General features: G+C 30.6%; 1 protein-coding gene across 1 annotated transcript; it reads left to right on the top strand.

Annotated features, from left to right (window-relative positions):
- The first annotated feature begins 13,102 nt into the window (after positions 1–13,102).
- LOC132759569 (solute carrier family 28 member 3-like) lies at positions 13,103–21,583 on the top strand. The gene is given in 11 exon segments (XM_060751381.1): positions 13,103–13,765; positions 15,013–15,157; positions 15,370–15,445; positions 16,152–16,267; positions 16,440–16,601; positions 17,403–17,528; positions 18,089–18,405; positions 18,762–18,930; positions 19,410–19,670; positions 20,772–20,952; positions 21,305–21,583. Coding segments are annotated over 11 exon segments (2,013 nt in total). The 5' UTR covers positions 13,103–13,319; the 3' UTR covers positions 21,319–21,583.
- The last annotated feature ends 160 nt before the right edge of the window (positions 21,584–21,743 follow it).

The raw sequence follows: 21,743 nt of genomic DNA, 5'->3' as shown, positions 1-21,743 counted from the left end.
ATTGTTATGGAAATAAATGTCGAAAACGTAGTATCTTATGTAGCTATATAGTTCGGTATACCAAAAAGCAAACTATAAAGACAGGCTAAATGTGCGTTATTGTACTCATTAATATCGGCGAAACACAAACTTCAACGCCAGAACAGTAGCCAGTTCGATTTTCTCACAAATAATCTCGAATATATGTTATGAGGGTCCTTACAGCCGTATGCGCTAATTTAATTATGTTAATTTGATGAAATGTACTTTTAAAATATATATATCGACCCTTTTTCCTATTCAAAGTGGTCATTACCCCCCCCCCCCCCCCCCCCCCCCATTGTGTAATGCCCTATTATAATTTTAAGCAGCCATGTGAAAGAAATAAAGGAAATAGTTTCAAATCTACTTTTGTACCAAAGTTACCCTATGGCACTTGCTGAAAGCATTTGTAGATTTGACCATCAAGTATCATTAATATTAGTTTTGGAGTACATTTTCAAAATATATAAACATCATAAAAGATTGAAACTGTTCTGGCTTTGACGACATAGAATTATGTATAATGTAATAAATCTATTTACATGCAATACTTCCAAAATCCCGACAAAATAGTGGAAATGAAAAAAACAAATACTTCACAAATGTTTTATTTGACGTACTCCGTTAAATCATATTAGGTCAACTAATATTCCATTTTTCTGTAAGGTTTACTTAAGTCAGCGACAACCTTTTATAACAGATCGTCTGTGTTATTCAAAAGTCCCGTATCACAGCGTTGGTCACGGAACACATTTACTGAAATAGATTAGCATATACATATGTAAGTTTATGTTTCATACGACATTCTGAATGTGCTAAAATAAAAATAAATTTATATTAAATATACATCTTTTTGTTGTAAATTCTATGTGCCAATCATACATGTATTATTGATATTTAATAAAATAATATGATATTTAACAATAACTGACCATAACTGAATGTTCCCATATCTAATAACTTTATGGTCGAGGTGGTATATTTGTCGTTATTAAAAGTAAAACAATATTGAGATATTTGCATTTTTCTGACAGGCAAATTTTTGTCTGGTATTTATTACTCATATGACGAATGTAAATTAGTCGGAAATAACGTTTAATAAGAAAATGTCATTTTCAGTCTGTGACTCCAAGCTAATCTGTCTGGTACACAGTCTATAAATGAAAGTTTATAATTCGGTCTGATCCTTTTGGATCATTGATTCTAATGAATGGATAGTTGAAGCTGGAGGAGGCTGCCTGGTTGGCTGATTTGCTGTTTTGTTTATAACACTTTAAAGTGACGTCGATTGTGACTGTATATATATATACATGTATACTGCTCTTGTCAGTCTTTGACATAATTTCTTACTTTTATTTCTTAAATAAAGAAAGTTTGCTGTAATAAAAATCCGATATAAAGATTTTTCGCATGTTACATTACCATATATAAACGTCTACATGTATTTTCAAGATAAGCCTTGCCTCGCTGCTGAAACAACCGTTTATATAGGGCAATATAATCCGTCAAAGTAATATACATGTATGTGCGACAGTTTTTGCCAAATCAGTCAATGACTTAAATCTAAAACAAGTCCATTGTAATAATGGAAATATATCATAATAATATAATATAATAATGGAAATATATATATGTATAGACACTGTAACAAATATATAAATCTTAGACAACAGAGACATACAGTAAAGTGCTGTGTAAACTTCCTCATAAACTATTTCATATTAATCCCAGAAAATAACATGCGCTCAACGTTCAAAACAGATATAATGTTGATTGTTGATATTGAAAATGTCGTTTACAACCTGTGATTATAACAAATGAATTTTTACGGCTTTTTTGATCGAGATGTCAAACAACACTTCCTAACAAACACCATTTCATTACGATATATTATATGGTCATTAACACACGTAAGGCAAGCACACTAGAATATCTCATTTTCTCTGATTCTCTTATTGTAGAAAATCCAACGAATCTTGTATTTTTCGGAATATATAATATAATCTGTTCTAACGCTTTTTTAAACAAATAAAAACTTTAATGCAAAGGAAAACATTTATAAGTTGAAATAGATTTATTATATTTTATTTATGAAAAAAAAAACTTAATCGGTGATTTTATCAAGAACATTTCCTATTTCCTGTTTTGATGTGTTAGTGACAGTTTGTACCATTACTCCAGAGTTCTATTTTTGCGACGGACGCGCCCTCAGGCGCGTTCAGAGCTAAGTCATCTACACATGGGATTTCGTCGGCTACAATCGCGCAAAGTGTCCTCAACCGATTAACAGCCCAAGAAATAGTACATGAATTTGATCCTTTTAAACTCCATATCTTAAAATCTTCCATATTTAGCCTTTTCAATTTCAAATTAAGATATCCAAGTTAAAATATGAACGTATATGATTGATAAAAACGTTGTAGTCCCGTAGTATTATTGCGCAATATGCAAATTACTGCCGAAACGATTTACCGCTGTCGAAAAAGTAGGACAGCAAATTATACTATAAAAAAGGTGTAAGCTCTGAGTTCCAAGAAATGATTAGTAGGAAATAAATATTTCTACATTATACAAAAAAATATTATTAACAAATCAAAAGTTTTTAGTGACTGTAGAATAACTCGCGCATTAATAAAAGAAGAACTATTTTCGTGACTCATACCGCGGGTTTAGCTGAATATTCAGCAGTTATTAATAAATTAGATACAGTACAATGGTTAGTATAAATATCTATTTTTGAAAATGCATGTAACAAGAGAGTTTTTCAACACTTTACCACCATGTAGTCTTTTATGGTAATCTTTATTGAAGGAAGTTATAATATCAGTTCTACTTCCGATTCTTGTGGTTTGTTTACATATTTTTCTAGGTCACGATATGAGTTAACCTTCGCTATTCTAAAAAAGATTCTGCTTCACCTGTGCTGATTATCGGACAGGGGATTAGGTATACATATAATAAACCAGCGGATTACATGCAATACTTTTAGGAATTCTATACAATTGTAAGAAGCAAACAAGTTGAGAATGGAATTTAGTGTGAAATTGAAAAGGACAACTAAACACTGTATTGCTTAAGTGATATTTAAATCAAAATAAAAACGATGTGCTCTGGCCTCTACATCTTCACCTTGTAAATAAAAAAAATCTAAAAAATACACTATTAATTGCTGATGATTTTAACCAAAAATATTTTTAATGAGACATATCCAAGAGAAATAAGAATACAAATGACTTATATTTTATTGTCTATATGCCCAATATGATATAACACGAAGCAATTCTAAATAGCATTCTCACATGTATAATGTATCATGCTTGAAGTTTATTTGCATGGTTTTATTTTAGAAATATTTCGTTGACAGTTTTTTTCTATTTACATATCATTTCTTGAAATAAATCGATAAGGCCACTGATTTACAAGTTTGACCAGAGTTTTTAGGCATAAATTTCATTCTGTATTTAAATGCTTGAAAGTAGAAAATATGAATTATATCAGATTGGGACACAAAATATATTGCTCTACGAATCTCGAACTTGTATGGAACAAATTTGCTCTGTTATATATTTTGTGTTTTGTTTTTGTTTTGTTTTTGTTTTTTCTAAAAAAAAAAGCCTTAATGTCTCTCCGATTGCATGTCCGTCGCATTCAGTGCTGCAGCACTTTGATTTATATCAATATCTTATGTAGATGAAAGAGAAAATATCCTACATTGTGATAAAATATTTTTTTAACACTGATATTACATCTATAATGTACGACCATATCTACCAAATATTTCGTAAAATTGTTGTTTATAGATGACACGGAAACAACTTTCCTACAACCAAAATTCCCAAAATGCTCTATACATAATTACATACTTTTCAGTAGATAGTAAGATTTATTTTATGCTTTCCAGTGGATTACTGATTTATCCGTGAAAATTATATTTGATACTTTCACAGTTAAAATTATCAAAATATAATTTCACACTTTTCAATGACGAAACTACTTTTTATGATTTTCTCCATGTGATACCTCAATTTTATTTTTGCTGACAATTTTGACAATGTCAGACTGTTTAAAGAAAAAGCAAAGCTGAAATTGATAAATAACTTAAATGTCAAAAGTAATAAAAAGAAGAAAACTTACTTCTATTCATTCAAATTCCAATCACCAAATTTCGTCTGTAATTTTTTTTGTTTCATTTTTACAGTCTGAAAAATACATTCCTTCCACATGCAAAACTGCTCTTGATGACATTTGGGCATATTAAAGTATCCTACGAGCAATAACTGCCGTATGCTTTATGAAAAATTGAAAAGCAATGACAGCCATCAGCTCGAAGAATAAGTAAACAACCCAGCGTTCCTGAGCCAGCTTCCAAGTTTTCCATTTTCCTAGCTGCTTTTTGAATGTTTTCACATCTGTCAACACTTATTTTTTGTCTGTTACAATCCTCAAATAAGTTTTCTTTCTTTTAAAAAGGTGTATGACTAACAAATCCAAATGATATCCCTCTGAATCAAACACAATTATTTTCCTCCCGTGAAATACACAACTTTAAAAAATGGCTGCCGCTTACATTTAACAAAGCCAGGTCTAATATAAATTCGCAGTAAGTAACAGAAATATGGATGGATGGTTGGACTTTTTCTCCTACAAGAATTGTTTGTTTTTATTATTAAAACAAGCGATCATTCATATTTTTTTAATAAAATGAATAATATCACCGTCATTTAACGTTGATTGTCGAACTTATTTTTCAGCTCAAGACTTCTTGTATTTAATGAGAAATTCCGACTAAATGGGGCTCTCAATGGGGAAAACAAATTTTAATATTAACGTTAATATTATGGAAATTTCGTTTTAACTTGTTTTAAAGCATAAAGTAAAAAGAAAATTTGTTTGTTTGTTGTGTAAGATGTAATTTTATTTCATCTCGTTAACTTTAAAAACAGTATTCTCATTTCATTACACATTAAAGTTTGATCAAATCATATTAAATGATACAAAATTCGGTAGTTTTACAGAATTATTTTATCAACATTTGCATTTTGATGTCAGGATGCGATGATGGCATGAATGTGAGCGTTACGCGAAAAACAATCTGTAAAAATGACTAACAATTATTATAAAGGCATGGAATGAATAGAACAGTTGTTGGTTTTGCATGTTATATAGATATAACTATCACATACTGAGAACCAGATCCAATATCTATATTATTGGTATAGTATGTAATTTAAATTAAAATTGATTTAAAACTATTCAATAACATCTTATATAGAACCTATATTAATTTACACACACGCGTAGTACATTTTATTTTGCATTCCTGATTTTGTATTTGATTTCTATATTATAATTGTAGAATAGTACAATTTTTGCATATTAAACCAATGTAAATTTGCAAGAACTTTCATAGGTTCACGTTCTGTTCAATATTTTGTATGATACGTTCCATGGTCAGTATTATTGAGGATGAAGAACCCCAACAGAAATCGTTAATGTTAAGGGAGTTTACTCTGATTGATATTTTGTTATTTTGTAGTGAAGAGTTATTTTCCTTCATCTTTTCTGCCTTTCGGGCATAGAAAGGCACAATTAGCCTTAGCAAATTTTTCTTCATAACAGCAAAACAGAGAAAGATTTCATTGATGTGATCATCGAATATTTTATCATGTCATAAAACTGCAAATGTTAGGCTGATAGGAATATAAATCTTAAATTATTATTTAGTACTGAAGTTGACAAAAATGAAAATGAGTGTTTGACAGGGCGACCTATCAGTGATTAGTTTTGGTATAAATCTAGCTTATGGGAGTTTTGTTTTAACCTTTAACCTCATATAGACGTGTTTTGGCAGCTTTTCACCCCCTCCCTTTTTTGAGGCCTCAAATAGTGAACAAAATGCTCTAGTTAGGCCCCAAACACTGTTTTTCCTTTGAAAAATGTTGTTTAAAAAGTGACCACTTTTTCGGCTTTTTCAAGTGGGTGCCAGAGAGGGGGCGTGTCCCCTCCTGTTTGGGGTTTGAAGCCGGGCAGTAGCCCCACTCATCGCCAAGACAATTTTGGACTTGTGAGAGGCTAACAATGGACTCGATCTAAAGGTAACGTGTGACCAACGCTGAAATGTCTTTTACTCTATCTTAATCTAATGAGAAGTTGTAGCACTTTGAAATCAGTTTTGATGGAAAAAAAAACATTTCCTCCTTTGCCATAGTAACAGGAAATTTAAGATTGGGCATGCTGTTACAAAGGTTATGTTCCAGTCAACATTTGTGCCAAGTTTGATCAGTATTGAATCATTTTAAATAGTTTCAAATCAGTTTGAACTTGCAATCAATGGAAACAGCCATTTTTCACAATATGCTCATGCTGTAGAAGGTTAATAAAATTGGATGTAAGCATGCTAGGGTTGATGACCAAAGCGTCTGTATTTTTTCTTGGAAGGCGATTTAAGTGGCTATAAACATACAAAAAGATCATAATTAGTATTTATTAAACAATTAATTCACTAAACATTTAAAAAAAATAATATACTGAATATAAAAATTCTTATTGTCTGGTGACAGAGGTCATAAATCATATTGTTTTAAATTTTAACTGGAAAATAGCAAACAATAACTGACAAACACGTAGTTGCCAACCTAACCTAAAAGTACGTGCTAGGACAACGTTGAAGTGAAATGTAATTATATTTCCCACATAATAAAAAAATTCAAATTCTTTGTAGAAAATAAATTTCTCGAAATTCCATCCTATTACCAACACATATTTACATCATGCGCGTTAAAAGCAAAAGTTATTATCTTCGGCTTCATGTGATAATCTTTTATAATTAACCAAACAAAATTGGAATATTTTCGCGTGTAAACATAGAATATCCTCATATCTAGTGCGACTAGTATTTACTCCCTGGTATATATTACGTAACTGGTTAAAGATATTGATATGACATTGATGAACAGTGACGGCGACTAAAACTGATGCACTTTACTCCCTCCTTTTCTTTTTTTTCTTTTTATCTTTCATTCTTCCTTTCTTTTTTAATGTCTAAGACAACATATTGACAAAATTAACTTATATTGTTTTTTATATCAATAATTGAAATATCGGCTGGTCATTTTTGTTAGGAAGATGACAAAACTCGTAACAGTTACATTTTTCTTGTCTGATCATATGGGAACCAGCACTCTCTCAATAAAAAAAGCATACATGTTAATATTTCATTTCATTTGATCATTATATCACATAAAATTGTAAAAGTTAATGCCGATGCCATCAACAGATATTTCTATGCGGCTTATTGAATAATACATATTAAAGTTTCTTTAAACCCCAAGTCTTAATAATATCCTTTTTTTCTTACTTATCTAATGTCAGTCATAGGCATGCGTTTAAGAGTTATCTCTTAATCTATATTCAACCTATATGTCTCATATCTGTTTGCCATATCATAAACACATTTTCTTTTGCAAGTTGGCTGATATTTTGTAAACCTTATAATTTGCTTATCACATGATAAATGTAAAAATCATCCATCCACCATTAAAGGTCAATCATGTCCCAACCATTTTATTACAAAAAAAAAATATTCTTATTTTTCAAAACTTTCTTATTTTATTCTGTTGTTCTGTGCTAATGGCACACACTTTCGGTCATTTTATGTTCAATAAGGAAAATTGTGGATCGTATTAGAAACATTAATAATAATACATCCGTCATACATTTGTTATAATTAATAATTAACTATCATCATATTTTCTGATATGTAGTAATGATAAACAGACAAGAAGAGAACGTTAATTACCGTTTTAAATACATGTAACTTTTTAATACAATGTTTACAATGCAATTTAATATATATATATATATATATATATATATATATATATATATATATATATATATATATATATATATATATATATATATATATATATATATATATATATATATATATATATATATATATATATATATAAGATGTGTTCTTGAAATACACTGCAGCGAATAAACAAATTAATTTAATCTAAGTGCATTGGTGTCTAAGTGTCAAGTCTTTATGATATCATCATATGATACATTCATGTAATTAAACAGTACATAAAATAGAACAATATTTCATGATAAAACATGTCAAGATAAATACCTTAATTATATACTAAATCATCTATATGGACACTTCCAACGGTACTACTAAACGAAATACTGTGGAGGATTATAACCTTAATACATGTTATAAGATATTTTATATATATGCGTATTATCAAGACAGATTCCATGTACACACAAATCCATTACCAGCCTGAACTTCCATTACGCGACATTTAATACTCTTAAACTATAGGAACCTACACATACTGTAGTATTTTATTTTGCCACACTTTTGCAAGAAAAGCAACTTAATAATTGTTTAAAAAGGGCATTGTTCTAGATTTCTTAAACTATATACAATTTTGAATCACCTGATACTGCAAGCAATTTCATGTTGGATGTGAAATCACACTTTTGTCTTTTAAATATAGTATTTAATTACTTTGTTCTTCAAAAAAGTAGACAAAAACACACAAACTGAAAATGTTTATGAGACTGAATTTGCTTTTTGTGATAAACTTATTAATGTGAAAGAAATGATAACGATTAGGACAAATCTTCAGTATTTTATCATTTTGTAGCCATCATTGCAAACGGAATATACTTATATATAAAATTTAATTTGTATAGAGTTTCTGTGGGAGAATTCAAATTATAAGCACTTTTTCATTTTTAAAGAATTATTTGTATGATGTAATGCATTATATATGTATGATAGTAGATACGAGAAATGATGTCTGTTAAACTTAATGACATGCTTGTTATATTTAATCTTTCTTTAGGATAAATGAATAAGATTCTTTTGAAATTGTTAATTCCAAACATACAGATACAAAAACGATTCCTTTGAAATCCAATAGCTTCTACTTGTTAATATCAAGAAATTTACATACAACGTAATCTAACAACAAGTTTGTTATTTGGCAAAAAGACCCACATTTTTTTAAGGACACTCGTCCAAGTAAATGATACTACCCTGCTATTCAGGTCATAAAAGATCATAAGCTCATTAAGTATACTTTATATTTTAATTAAAATCAATAAATACAAAATGTCGACAATATAGTAGCATTTATAAATGTCTGCCGTTTATGTCTTGTAAAAAACAATCAAGCCATTGCAAAATCTTTTAAGTTTATTTTTCAAATCTAACTTTGAATGTCCCTTTATTATTTTGTAAGCAAATATTCATGTCTTTAAATTAGAAAAATGTTGTTACTTTCACAGCATATGAGAAGTAATTTCTGTTTCAAGTGCGTTTCTTTCAAGTTTTAATATGTTTTCGATGTTTTATTCGGTTCGTTAGTATTTTGGATAGAAATATGACTAATGGCAAATGGAATAGAGAGAAATAAAGAATCCCTAAAGAACGCACAAAACGACAAGATTGAAAGATTTTTGAACGCTTTGATTGGGCTTACTCATGAACGATATTTTGGGCCTATTCATGAACGATAATGGAAAGTACAAGCTACCGTTCACGCCCCCTAGCACCGGCTTAAGCAGTATTCAACATTTAACATGAAATGGCAATATTTGGAATTTTAAACATCCGCAGATGTATTCATACGGTGGTTATCTTTGAGCCTTCAATGTGACAATAAGTGTCATTCCATGAAAAGCGGCATATGGTCCCCAAGTAAAAGAATGCGTGTTCCCTTAACGAGAAAATGAAAGACTTTTTTAACTGTTTGATATTTTTTCTTTAAAACAAACAGCGCTTATCTGTGTACAAAATGACTGTTTTATTATTTCTTTTCCTTTGTTTAAAAGGAATCACATGATTGTTTTGGGCGTTTTTTGCAGAATTTGTTTACGAAATGCCCTCTTACACACATCCTGTTCAAATGATATGTTATTAACAATACAAGGAACGCAATTTTTCAATTCGAAAGGGATAGGACGTAAAAATACATATACTGTTAATAATTTTTTGAATCATAGTGTGCACTTCTGCAACATCTGTGATTGTGGTATACCGTTTCTTTTTGTTGCATCCATGTATCTTTTCCAGTTTCTAACTTTTTAGTTGTTTTTATTTTACCATATTTGGAATTTTAATGTAGCATCTAAATTTAGATTTTAATGTAGTTTACAACTTTTATATCAGAATCGGGCTATTTCTATTTATACCGATTTCAGGAAGATATTTATACAATTACGTATGCGATTCTATTAACAATGTTATTTATTGCCATTTGCATCGCATGTAAACCTTTTATCTCTAAGTGAAATTGCCTTACCTTTAAGATAATGTGAACAAATAGATTACTGATTATAACTAATTTTGCCTGTGGATAGATCTCTTCCAACAATAGTCTGCACCCTTACGCTTGATAATGACGATGTTTTTGCAATATACATTGCTTTTTGAGAAAATGTAGAATTTTTACGCCTAATGAAATAATCAAAATATTTCTAGCTCGACTTTTTCGAAGAAAATATTAATGTAGATTGTCATTTCTTTACCCATTACCGTTGTCGTCAAGAAACTGTAACTTTGGTTATTTCTTTTAAATTCTAAATGGACTGTCTTCGATTTTGGACACAACATTCCTTTGGACAAGACTTTCAAGTAGACCAGCCTTGACTCATAAATGACTTTAACCTGAAAGGTCAAATGTGGTTGAATTTTGCTATAATTTGCTTTAACTTTGTTATTCTATGAATGCATTGTCTTCATGCTTAAACACGGTCACAAAGCTTTGATTAGACTAAATTGATTATGACTTTCAAACATCAATGGACTTGCCTTGGAGGTCAAATTAATTAATTTTGCTTGATTTTTGCTTTACTTTGGATATAATTTCGTTGTTTACGAATACAAAAACAAATACATTGTCTCCTAAAGAAGACCAAATTCAATTTGATCTTGACTCATAAATTATCTTGACCTTAAGGTCAAATTATTTCAGTTTTAGTTTTTAGCTGTTAATGCCTTTTTGTAAATAATGAATGGACAAGTTTGCTATTTATTTACAGATTTGATCCATACTTGTTTATTTATGAAATATTTGGACAAACGAACACTTATGACAGTACTGACATGGTGATTTATTCAAATGCCCTTGACTCTGATGGTCAAGGTTAAACATTAAATTTGAGGGTTTTTTTGTTTTTTTTTTGTTTTTTTTGGTCAAGAAAATCATGTTTTATAGGAGTATTCTTTACAAAAATATTCTCATTCCGATGCGTTTAACTTTAGAAAAAAGAAAAAGGCGAGTGTATCCACTGCTTGGCGGTGGCTCTTGTTTAATTGGGATTTACGTTGTACCAACACAGTACATGTTAAATGGCCAGGTTTCTATCATTAAATGTTTAAGTATAAGATGTGGTCTAGAGTTTTAAAATTATCTTTGGGTTAAGAAATGCAAAATTAGCAGTAATCACCATGTTCTGTTTTTTGTTCTATATTAAAGTCCTCAAGGACAAAATTTCTGTTATGTTAGTGATAGATAACAGACGAAAATATTTGAAACTGTTAAATAGATTAAAGGGACCTACATTGCTTTTGTGCAAAATGACCTAAAATTGCAAACGTTTCTTTTTAAAGCTTTAACTGAAATCGGACAAAGACTTGCACGTATTTTAGTTCATTTCTGAATATATCTCTATATAACTTTTGCATAATTTTCATTTTTAAGTGTCCGCTTGATTTATGTAACGTTTTCAAATTTTATGTTTTAAAAGCCTCTTGGCCATAGTGGAGCCACATGTCCTTTAAATAAACCAATATTCATGTGTCAATTACCATGAAGACCATGTTTTATTATTCTGGCCAAAACTGACTGGAGAACAAGTTTAAAAATTCAAAAAGAGATTAAATTGTGTAATAAACCGCGAGAAGACGCCAAATAAAATATAGAAACAGCATTCATAAAATTATGTTCAATATCGCTTCATTAACTTGTTTCTTTTGCAACATGGAAATTAAGGAACCCTCAAGACACTCATGATACAAACAAAACAGTATTTTAAGCATACACACCTAAGTGGCATTCAAAATTGGAAATTGGAAACTTGTGAAAAAAAAAATACAGCCACTGATTTGAAATTACACATTATAATTTATCGCAAATTTTACGCATTAATGCTTTTATCTCACCATCCATACTTAAACTGTGAGGGTAAATAAAATATATTTAATCATTACATAAGGGATATAATTTAGACAGTTTACGTGTACGTCTACTCTAGTAAGAGAATATTTCGTTGCTAGCATTATAACTCTTTGAAACAAATAAAAATCTGGTCGTTACCATTTATCAAAATGTTATCAAACATCAAGTGAATGGATGTGCGTAAATCTTGCATTTTGAATGTGAGCTACATTTTAGCCTAAATAGATTATTTATATCAGACATAATAAAACTAGGATGATTTTCTTTTACCTAAAAGGGTTTGATATCTCTTTAACTTTATTTACAGTAAAAAAACAGGGATCATTTTTGTATACATTTATTCACATATATTTTTTGTTAATAAATATGTTTTTAGCAATATCAAATAAAATAGAGTAATAGATTGGGTATTAAAATATCAAAATGTCAAATTGTTATACCTTGATGGAACGCAGCAAATCACATTTTACAAGTTAATGTTAACTTGCCAAAATATATCAGTACAAAAGTTTTAAACAAAATCAAAGAGGAGTGGAATATAGTCTAAATATATCTAATTAAATGACACCAATATGACTGATAGTTAGTGATCGACAAGAACATGAAAACTTAAAAAAGCCAATGCCGGATCTAATGACGTTTTCGAGAAGAACTTCTTTATTTATCTACATTTGCGTTTTGCAAGTTCCTTTAATTATCTGCAGACAGTCAGTTAGAGCTGAAGCGGGTCATCATTTCCTGTCTACTTTTTAACATAAACTAGCTCAATGTACTCCGAAAGATAAACCCTAAATCTAGGGTAACGGGTACATTTCGGTCCAAATATGATATCAGGTATGTAGGTATATCTTTGTTGACAACACAAACTAAACCAGTATATATAAGAAATGAAGAGATAATGTCGTAACATTCGACGACAAGCAAAGAATGTAGACTGAGAATACTAGTATATTATACAACTAATGCACTGAAATCTCAGGATATATTTTTCTATTTATAAAACAATATAAATTTATTGCTCAATATAAGTCAATCTCTACATGACAACTTACATAAACAAGAATATAGGATGTAATACAGTTTTTTAAAGAAATGGATATTCATACCGGTATTGTGGAGAATGGAGACAAAAATAATGACAAACGTGTGAAGTCCGTAGCAAAAAGAGGAGACTTTAGTAATAAAATGGCAATGAATCATTTTGACGATGCTAAAACAAACTCTAATTTCCAGAGTGGCAATAAAAAGTTACACTCGTCGCAGCAAGAAGGGTTATGTCATCAATATAAGGCGCATATACCGACTGCAAGAAAATATTGTTTGATATTACTGTATTTAGCATATTATTGTTATGCAATGTACTGCAATTTTGGTGACGAATCTTCTATACGGCTAACAGTTTTTACCGGTTTTGGGGTCATGTTTCTAGGTTGGAACAAATTGTTGTCATATAAAAAGATACGAAACTTACAAAAGGCTGTTACTTCATCGATCTACCTGTCGTTTAAGTATGGTTCCAGACCAAAGGTTATTCGATGGTATGTTATTTAATGTAGATTAAGCATGTGAAATAAAATGTGTAGAAGTTAAGAAGTAAGAACAAAACATGAAGTTTATATGTATTCCAAAGGTCTACTCCTGTATATATTCTTACATTTTTCAGGGCGGCATATTCTATATACATTGTATTTAATTTACCAATATCTGATTATTCTGTTTTTATTTCCAATAAATATAAGCAAGGTTTCGAATTGGAATTCTACAAACTAACACATGATTTGTTATCTTGGGCTGTATGTCATGATTGATAGAATTGATGGATGAAGATTACAAAGCATTTGATACTAATAAATGACTAATGTTTAGCATATTTAACAAGAACTTCTCTGAGGTGGGCATTATACGCCTTATGGCAAATTTACAAGAAGGTATCATGGACAAAAATATGTCTTTAAACAAGACAGCAAATTTATTGTTGTAAATGGCTCAGGTGATCAAATTTCCATCAAATGTAAAAAATGGTCCATTATTTTTACTTGATAACAAACTGTAATATAAGTAATATAAAATTATTGATTTCAATTTAAAAGAAATCATATTAAATCAAGGTTGTAGTTAGTTGATGGAAGGGAAAAATAAATGTTGACCTGTGTTTTGATAACATACTTGTATGCAAAATATAAACGCAATCACTAAAATCCTTTAAATGGTATGATGCTAGAACAGTTCCGTGAAATCTTTTAAAAGTTATTCTGTAAAAACCAAACATATCACAGAAAATATGAGGAAAATGGGGTATAACTCTCCCAATAATAAGATTAAAACACAGAATCGACTTTTTGATATAACATACTCACATGTCAAATATAAACGCAATAACTAAAATCCTTTAAAAGGTATGATGCTAAAACACATACGGACGGACGCATACCTCAATACGTCCCGAAAGTCTTCAGGCGTATAGAAAGGGTAAAGACATTAATACATTCTCTTTGATTTTATTTTCATTGAACTATTATATCCTATGTTGATGAATACATTTATAGCAAACAAACAAATTTGTACAAACGAATGATAAACTGCATTTCATATGCATTTCTCGATCAGAGCATCTAGATATACAATCATTTGCTATATCCTCAAATTACAAGCGCATTTACTTAGTAAATATACTATGTCAACGATATCATTATATCCAATAAACTATGAGATAGCATCATTCTTATACATTATATACTTGTATAATATTCCAATATAATTAAAACTAAAAATGTTATATTTACAGGACTCTATATTTTATATGGACAGCACTTGCAGTGTACTACCTTGTAGTCAATGTTGCTTTAAAGAATCCAAGAAAGTTGCGAGCCCTTGGAGGCTATGTTGTGTTCATTCTATTACTCCTTCTGCTCTCAAACAACAAAAAGAAGGTTAGAACATGTATTTTTCCGAGAGAATTGATAGTTTAAGGACATGCTCACTGTCACTACTTAATAACTGGCATACTTATATTTTACTAAGATCAATGTAACCTATTCTTTTTTATTATTTGCATTTTGCTGATTACATTTTTAGACATGGTATAGGTGGCAGCATACAATTTTAAAAAAGATTGTCGTTGTTGTTGTTTCGTATATTGCAGATCAATTGGCACTGTGTGTTTTGGGGATCAGCATTGCAGTGTATATTAGGTTATTTTGTCATCAAATCAAACGCGGGTATGTAAATATCAATCATAATTGACTCAATGAAAAAACAAATCGTTCTTTAACTAAAACGAATAGTCATACATAGTAGCAAATGTGACCAAATTTATGCACATACTTATCATATAAAAAACTAAACTTAAGATATATGCATTATACTACTCAATCGAAATCGAGTCTTGAATTTATACATTTTTATATTTGCTTTCATTGCGCATGAAAAATATCCTTTCTCGTCAGAATTGCATCTTTTTTAACGATTCCGTGATGTTATCCTGTCCCTGTAATTGTTGTTTGTCGTGTTCAGATATGAGCATATTTCAATGTTCTACAAAAACTGGACGAAAACAATGAAAAATGAACGCATTTCGGCAAGAGTTAAGATATACACATTCAGGAATCCACTTGCATCCACTTGCACACATGCATTCACACAAATTTATAATTAGTAAGCCATTTATTGCCGTACACAGAATATGCCACAAAACACCTTTACATTACTCATTAAAATCCAACCCCATCAATGAGTCAGGTGAATATTGCATGTTTTGTTTAGAGATGTTTTACATCTTTCATAACTTGATTATATTATGTTATTGGATATTGTACATGTTATTGAAATGTTGGTCTTTTAAACGACATTTTAAGTGTTACGGCGTTGATAAGAGTAAACGAGTAAGTCCATTTTATTGTGATCAAAATAATATTTGCGTTATAGGTTCGACCGTCATCATGTGGTTCTCTGACCGACTTGAAGAGTTCATGGAGTATTCTAATGTTGGGGCAAAATTTGTCTTCGGTGATTCGTATTTAACGCATCGCTTTGCAATGCAGGTATGCCTAAAACACAGTTAATTTGTATCACCAATTTATAGAATTTTCACCACAGTTGAATAGTATATATATAAATATGTTTAATGTTATGTGTATAACATGCAATGCATCAAATGTTGAAAAATATTGATAGGATTTTATTAACTTCACGGTTTCATTGAAATACTTACAGGCCATGCCTTCCGTCATAGTGTTTTTCGCAGCCATACAAGTCCTTGTTTACTTAGGAACGATACAGTTCATAGTTCGAACATTGGGGAAATTTATAGCCAATATTCTGGATGTATCTGCTCCTGAGGCTACAAATGCATGTGCAAACATTTTCCTTGGTGGTGTGAGTATTATTAGTATTTTATTACAACATAAGTTTACAGTTTTTAAGAAACTTCGCACACAAGTTTTATCATTAAGGGCATATTGGTTGTTTAAATATTTCCATTTATTACAAGTACTAACATTTTCACAAGGAGCCGAAGAAGTCTACATATTTTCAAATAAACAAACCAAAATAAAACAGAAAATAATTTGTATTTCATGTCTGTTTGACATAGTCACCATATATTGTTTGGTGACTAGTTCTGTTTATAAAGGAATAGATTTTTATTTTAATATTTATTTGTATATAACAATTCAATACATGCTCAAATTACGTAGACTTGCATATTCATGACGGCATTGCTTTTTCAACCTATTTGCAACTTTTTGTGTCCCATTTTTTATTTGTTGTCTACGGTAAGTATCCCTTCACCATCCTTGGATTTCCATTTTAAACCTTATCCTACCCTCCCTGAGCCTCTGGTTCCATTCCCCCTTCCTACTTGTTCCTATCGGCCTTTTTACTGAATATTTTCTTTAGTGATTATTTGTGTTTCCCTAATATTCCTTAATTAAGTTGTTAGCTATAACGGCGTCTTGTCCGTCATTGCTGTGTCCTTGTGGCTGAGTTCCGTGGCGAATGTTCGGAATTGCGGGGGTATTGCGGGGATTTGTCGGGGATTGCGGTCATTGAATGTTCCCGTTCCTTGTTCATTCCTATATTTTCTATAACATTATACCAAAATTAATAAATTGGAAGGACAGATTAACAGAATAAGAACATGGTCTTGATAACGATATCAGTCTCATAAAATTACAGATTGAATCTGCGATACTAGTGGTGGAGTACATTGATGCAATGCCAACATCTCGGCTTTTCACGTTAATTACAAATTGGTTCGCTTCCTGTGGGGGATCAGCTTTGATACAATTTATATCGTTTGGGGTAAGTATGATGTACCAACAAGATCATTTCGTGATATCCCGTAAATATTGATATATGCATAGACTTACACAGATTATTGTTGTAAATGGACCGTTTGTCAATATATTTTGGAAATGGACAAATTTCAGCGTCGTATGGTTAGAACAGCCAACTATTCAAGAGTTGGAAACATCATAAGGTTCTCAAGTGATAGATAGTAAGATGCATTTAAGCGAGCGTTTTAAAAGAAACTTTCCAAATAAAAGCTTCTGAAAATAAAGTCTTGAACATTGACACAAGCTGTCAGTCGCAACATATTAATAAGAAATTTCAACTCACATGAATCACACGTGTGCCACTTTAGATATGTGTCAGAAAACTTGATCTTCAAAATTTATTTTTTGCAATATCATAGCATTGGAAGCATCTGAATTCAGATTGCAATGACCTATACACTGTGAGCGTTAGCATATGAAGTATGTGTACATTTATATAAAACGTATCTGGAAGAAGCTTGTGTGTATAATTGTTTTTGAAGATGTTTTAGATTGTGTAACTATTTCATCGGTTATAACTTTCAGGTGCCACCGGTTTATCTTTTAGCAGCATCAGCAATGTCTGCACCTGCTGCTCTTATCTGTGCTAAACTTGTTTACCCTGACACCGATCAAACTGTGTTCGATGAAAGCACGGAAGATGTTGTTCTTTAAGTAGTGACAAATCAAAATCTTACAGATGAAGCTTATTCAAACGCTAGTTTTGTAACTGACACTGACATCAGCTTTGTGGCCGAACCAGTTAACAGTACAGAACAAACAAAAGCACAAAAGCACACTAAGGAAACACAGACTGATGATATTGATGGCAGTAAACAGAAAAGGGATATGAAGCGAAAGTTGTGAGTACAATATATATTATCCGAGCGATACAATGCACCACTACTTACAACCATAATTCTTAGACCGGCTAAAAAGTTATCTTATGTCGAAAAAAAATATATTGGCTATTGTTGTTTATATGTTAATTTATTAATCAAAAAGTGGCAACATTGAATGAACATTGTTCAAAATTGTTATAAGCAAATAATCGTTATTGTTTTATTAAACTTAATGGAAGATGTTAGTTACAACCATGTGCAAATGTCTGACATTTTGATTTTTACCTGCCCGACATGACTTTATTAATACAAAGATTTTTTGTGAGTGTTTTTTTTAAAAAAAATGTTAAAATTTTATGTTGTTTTTGTAATAACAGACCCGAGCCTAAAAATATCGGCGAAGCATTAGTAGTAGGTACTAAGCAAGGAAGCAGGTTGGTCGTAAATATCATAGGAAACATGATTGTGGCATTATCAGCGGTGGAATTTGCTGATAAGACTGTTGAATGGTTTGGAAATAGAGTTAATATTCATATAAGTTTAAAGGTATCTTTTATTTTTTATTCAGTTATCCCTTACAAAAGCTAGACATATGAACGAAACAGCTTAAAGTTACACTTTATCATCTTAATAATAATATGATTTTAATGAGCACTATTTATTTAATTCACATTAATGTCAATGTTTCAATGTAAGGAAATGGTAACATAAACCAATCTTACATATATAGTATATATAAAATCAAGATCGAGGTATCAGTATCGCATTATTTCGATATTCATTTGTTGTCATTTTTAATCAAATGCTTCGTCCTTATACCTGCCGAATTTCCTACATAGACCTGTCAAGCTTCCATTTTCAGAACAGTTTGTTATCATCTTAAGAGGTATTATTATTAAAATAAAATGAAATTGGTAAGAAAACAGTATAAGCCTTGACTGGCTCTATACTGGTAGCAAAGAATTCCAGCAGAAAAATAAGGATTGAAAAAAGGAAAAAAGACAAATTCATTCTTATTCTTTTAGATTGCTCTGTCTTATGTGTTTTATCCACTTGTGTATATCATGGGAGTTGATGTTGAAGATTGTCTCCGAGCAGGAGAAATGTTGGGCATTCGTTCTATATCTCTGGCTGGTATATCATATCAACAGCTAGGAAAACTAATAGAAAACAGGAAGACATTGAATGACTACATGACGGCATTTAATGAGACAATCACCTTCAACAGAGATAGTGATATCTTCTTGCAAAATTGGAACAAAACGCTTAGTGGTGGTGTTTTTTCGGTATGTGGGTTATATTTATACCAACTGTATAAAAATTATAAAAACTCAAATGTTCTTACAATATATTTATGTTAACTAAAACACTCGAAAAATCAAAGTACAGAAGGCGCTGAATTTGTTTGGGTCTCAGAATGTCAGAAATGTAAAGGTTATGAGATTATAAACCAGTTTGTTTTGTATAGTGCCACCAATTCTGTTTCCATTGTTATAACTGTAGTAAATTGGATATAAGGCTAATTGCAACACTGATATTCAGTTCAATGTTTATTTGGCTTAAACAATATAAAAAAGTTGCCTTAACAGAAATTTGAACTCCAGACCTCTCGCTTTCAAAACGAGCGTGTAACCCTCGACCACGGGGAAGTTATAAGATAATTAACAGTCTGAATAAAACAATATTATTTTAAATTAGGGTTTGTAACCAGATATTTTGTTCACGGCAAACCTGTTGTTTAAATCATGGAGCTTCATATAAGCATGTATATATGTAAAGAATTACACAAAATTAGAAATAATCGACCAAAATATGTTTTCTTCCGCTCGAAAGCTTGAAAATTAATGCGCCTGTTATTTGACAAACTTTACGCAGTGATCTCCGCCTAATTTTTCGGCGTTAGTGTACTTATAAAGGGAAGTAACCGCTTCGTTGAGTTCGGACTACTTCCGGTTTTTGCAAATAAGCATATCAGGGTCTGAAATTTCGCTACCATTATTTGTTTGGTCTGATGACTCAAACAAATAAAAACCACCCTGGAACCTAACTTTTAAGTATTTTATTTAAGCCATGTATATATCATTTTGAACGTGACAGTTGAAACTATTTGTATTTGTACTTGAATAAGGTTCATAACAACATGTGAATTTAAAGTGTCTATTTTCATTTCAAATCCCAATGGAATATACTTGTTTCGCAATAATATGTTTAAACTATGAAATCAACATTTATAAAGCACATTTGAACAAAATCATGACTAAATAAAAGCATAGAAGAAATAAGAATAAACAAATTGCTTTATTGTGATATAACCACTGTCAGCTTGCATTTGTTATTATATAATTTCTTTGCCATTAGTAAACTTTTTAAACTTAATTACATTTTAGGAGAGTTCAGAACTGGTCGTGTCGTACGCTCTCTGTGGGTTCGCTTCTGTTCCAATGATTGGTATGACAATTGGCGCACTTGTCGTCATCATACCAGACAGACAACAGGAAGTGACGAAACTAGCGTTCAGAGCGCTTATAGCCGGAACTGTTGCAAGCTATCTCACGGCTTGTGTTGCTGGTAATATTCTATATAATGAGAATTTACATCTTGAGTTTACTTTTATTCATTTGTATTTTGGAAATCCATTTTTTAAGTTCTTATGACAGATTGACAGAAACTTTCGAAAAGAGATAGAAAGTTTCTGAATAAAATTGTTATTTTTTTGTTCGATCATTTGATTGATATTTGATAATCATTTGAAATTTTAAAACATATAAATTTGGAGTAGTGTTTAAACTAAACATCAACATTAAAATTAAATAATATTGTTATTTTGCATTCTTTGTAAGTTTGCCTTAAGACTGGGGTACTTGTTTGCTGATTAATGGTGTACATTTTTAAACAGTATTATTTTATGTTTCCGTTTTAGGTCTGGTGTCATAGAATCACTTAACGCATTATGTGTTGCTGAGCAGGTGATATGGCTTCGACATAATTTCTTCGGACTAGATAGTAAACAGTGAAAAAGAAATCTTAGCAAGAATAATAACATATTCTTGTTTGAATCCTAAAGGATATGCGACCTCACATTAAATTTGGGTCAGACAATATATTACATTTGCACCTGCTCGATATACATGTTTAGCTCTATTTTATTCGCATTAATCAGATTTTACTTTGGTATATAATACACATAAACTAAAAGTAAATATATATGCCTTAAATTTTATTCTGTTTGTTTATTACTAAAAACCTAAAAGAAGCCGAAGACAAGTATTGCAATGCGAAAGAGTGTAACAATTGTGAAACAATTTGTATGTATAATAAGGAAATTAGGTTATTAATATTTTATTGGTTTCTTATATATA

Source organism: Ruditapes philippinarum, unplaced genomic scaffold (assembly GCF_026571515.1).
Source record: "Ruditapes philippinarum isolate M1 unplaced genomic scaffold, ASM2657151v2 ctg846_1_1_1_1, whole genome shotgun sequence".
Taxonomy (NCBI): Eukaryota; Metazoa; Mollusca; class Bivalvia; order Venerida; family Veneridae; genus Ruditapes; species Ruditapes philippinarum.
Note: the sequence above shows the minus strand (reverse complement) of the source record. Positions and strands in the feature narration are given on the sequence as shown.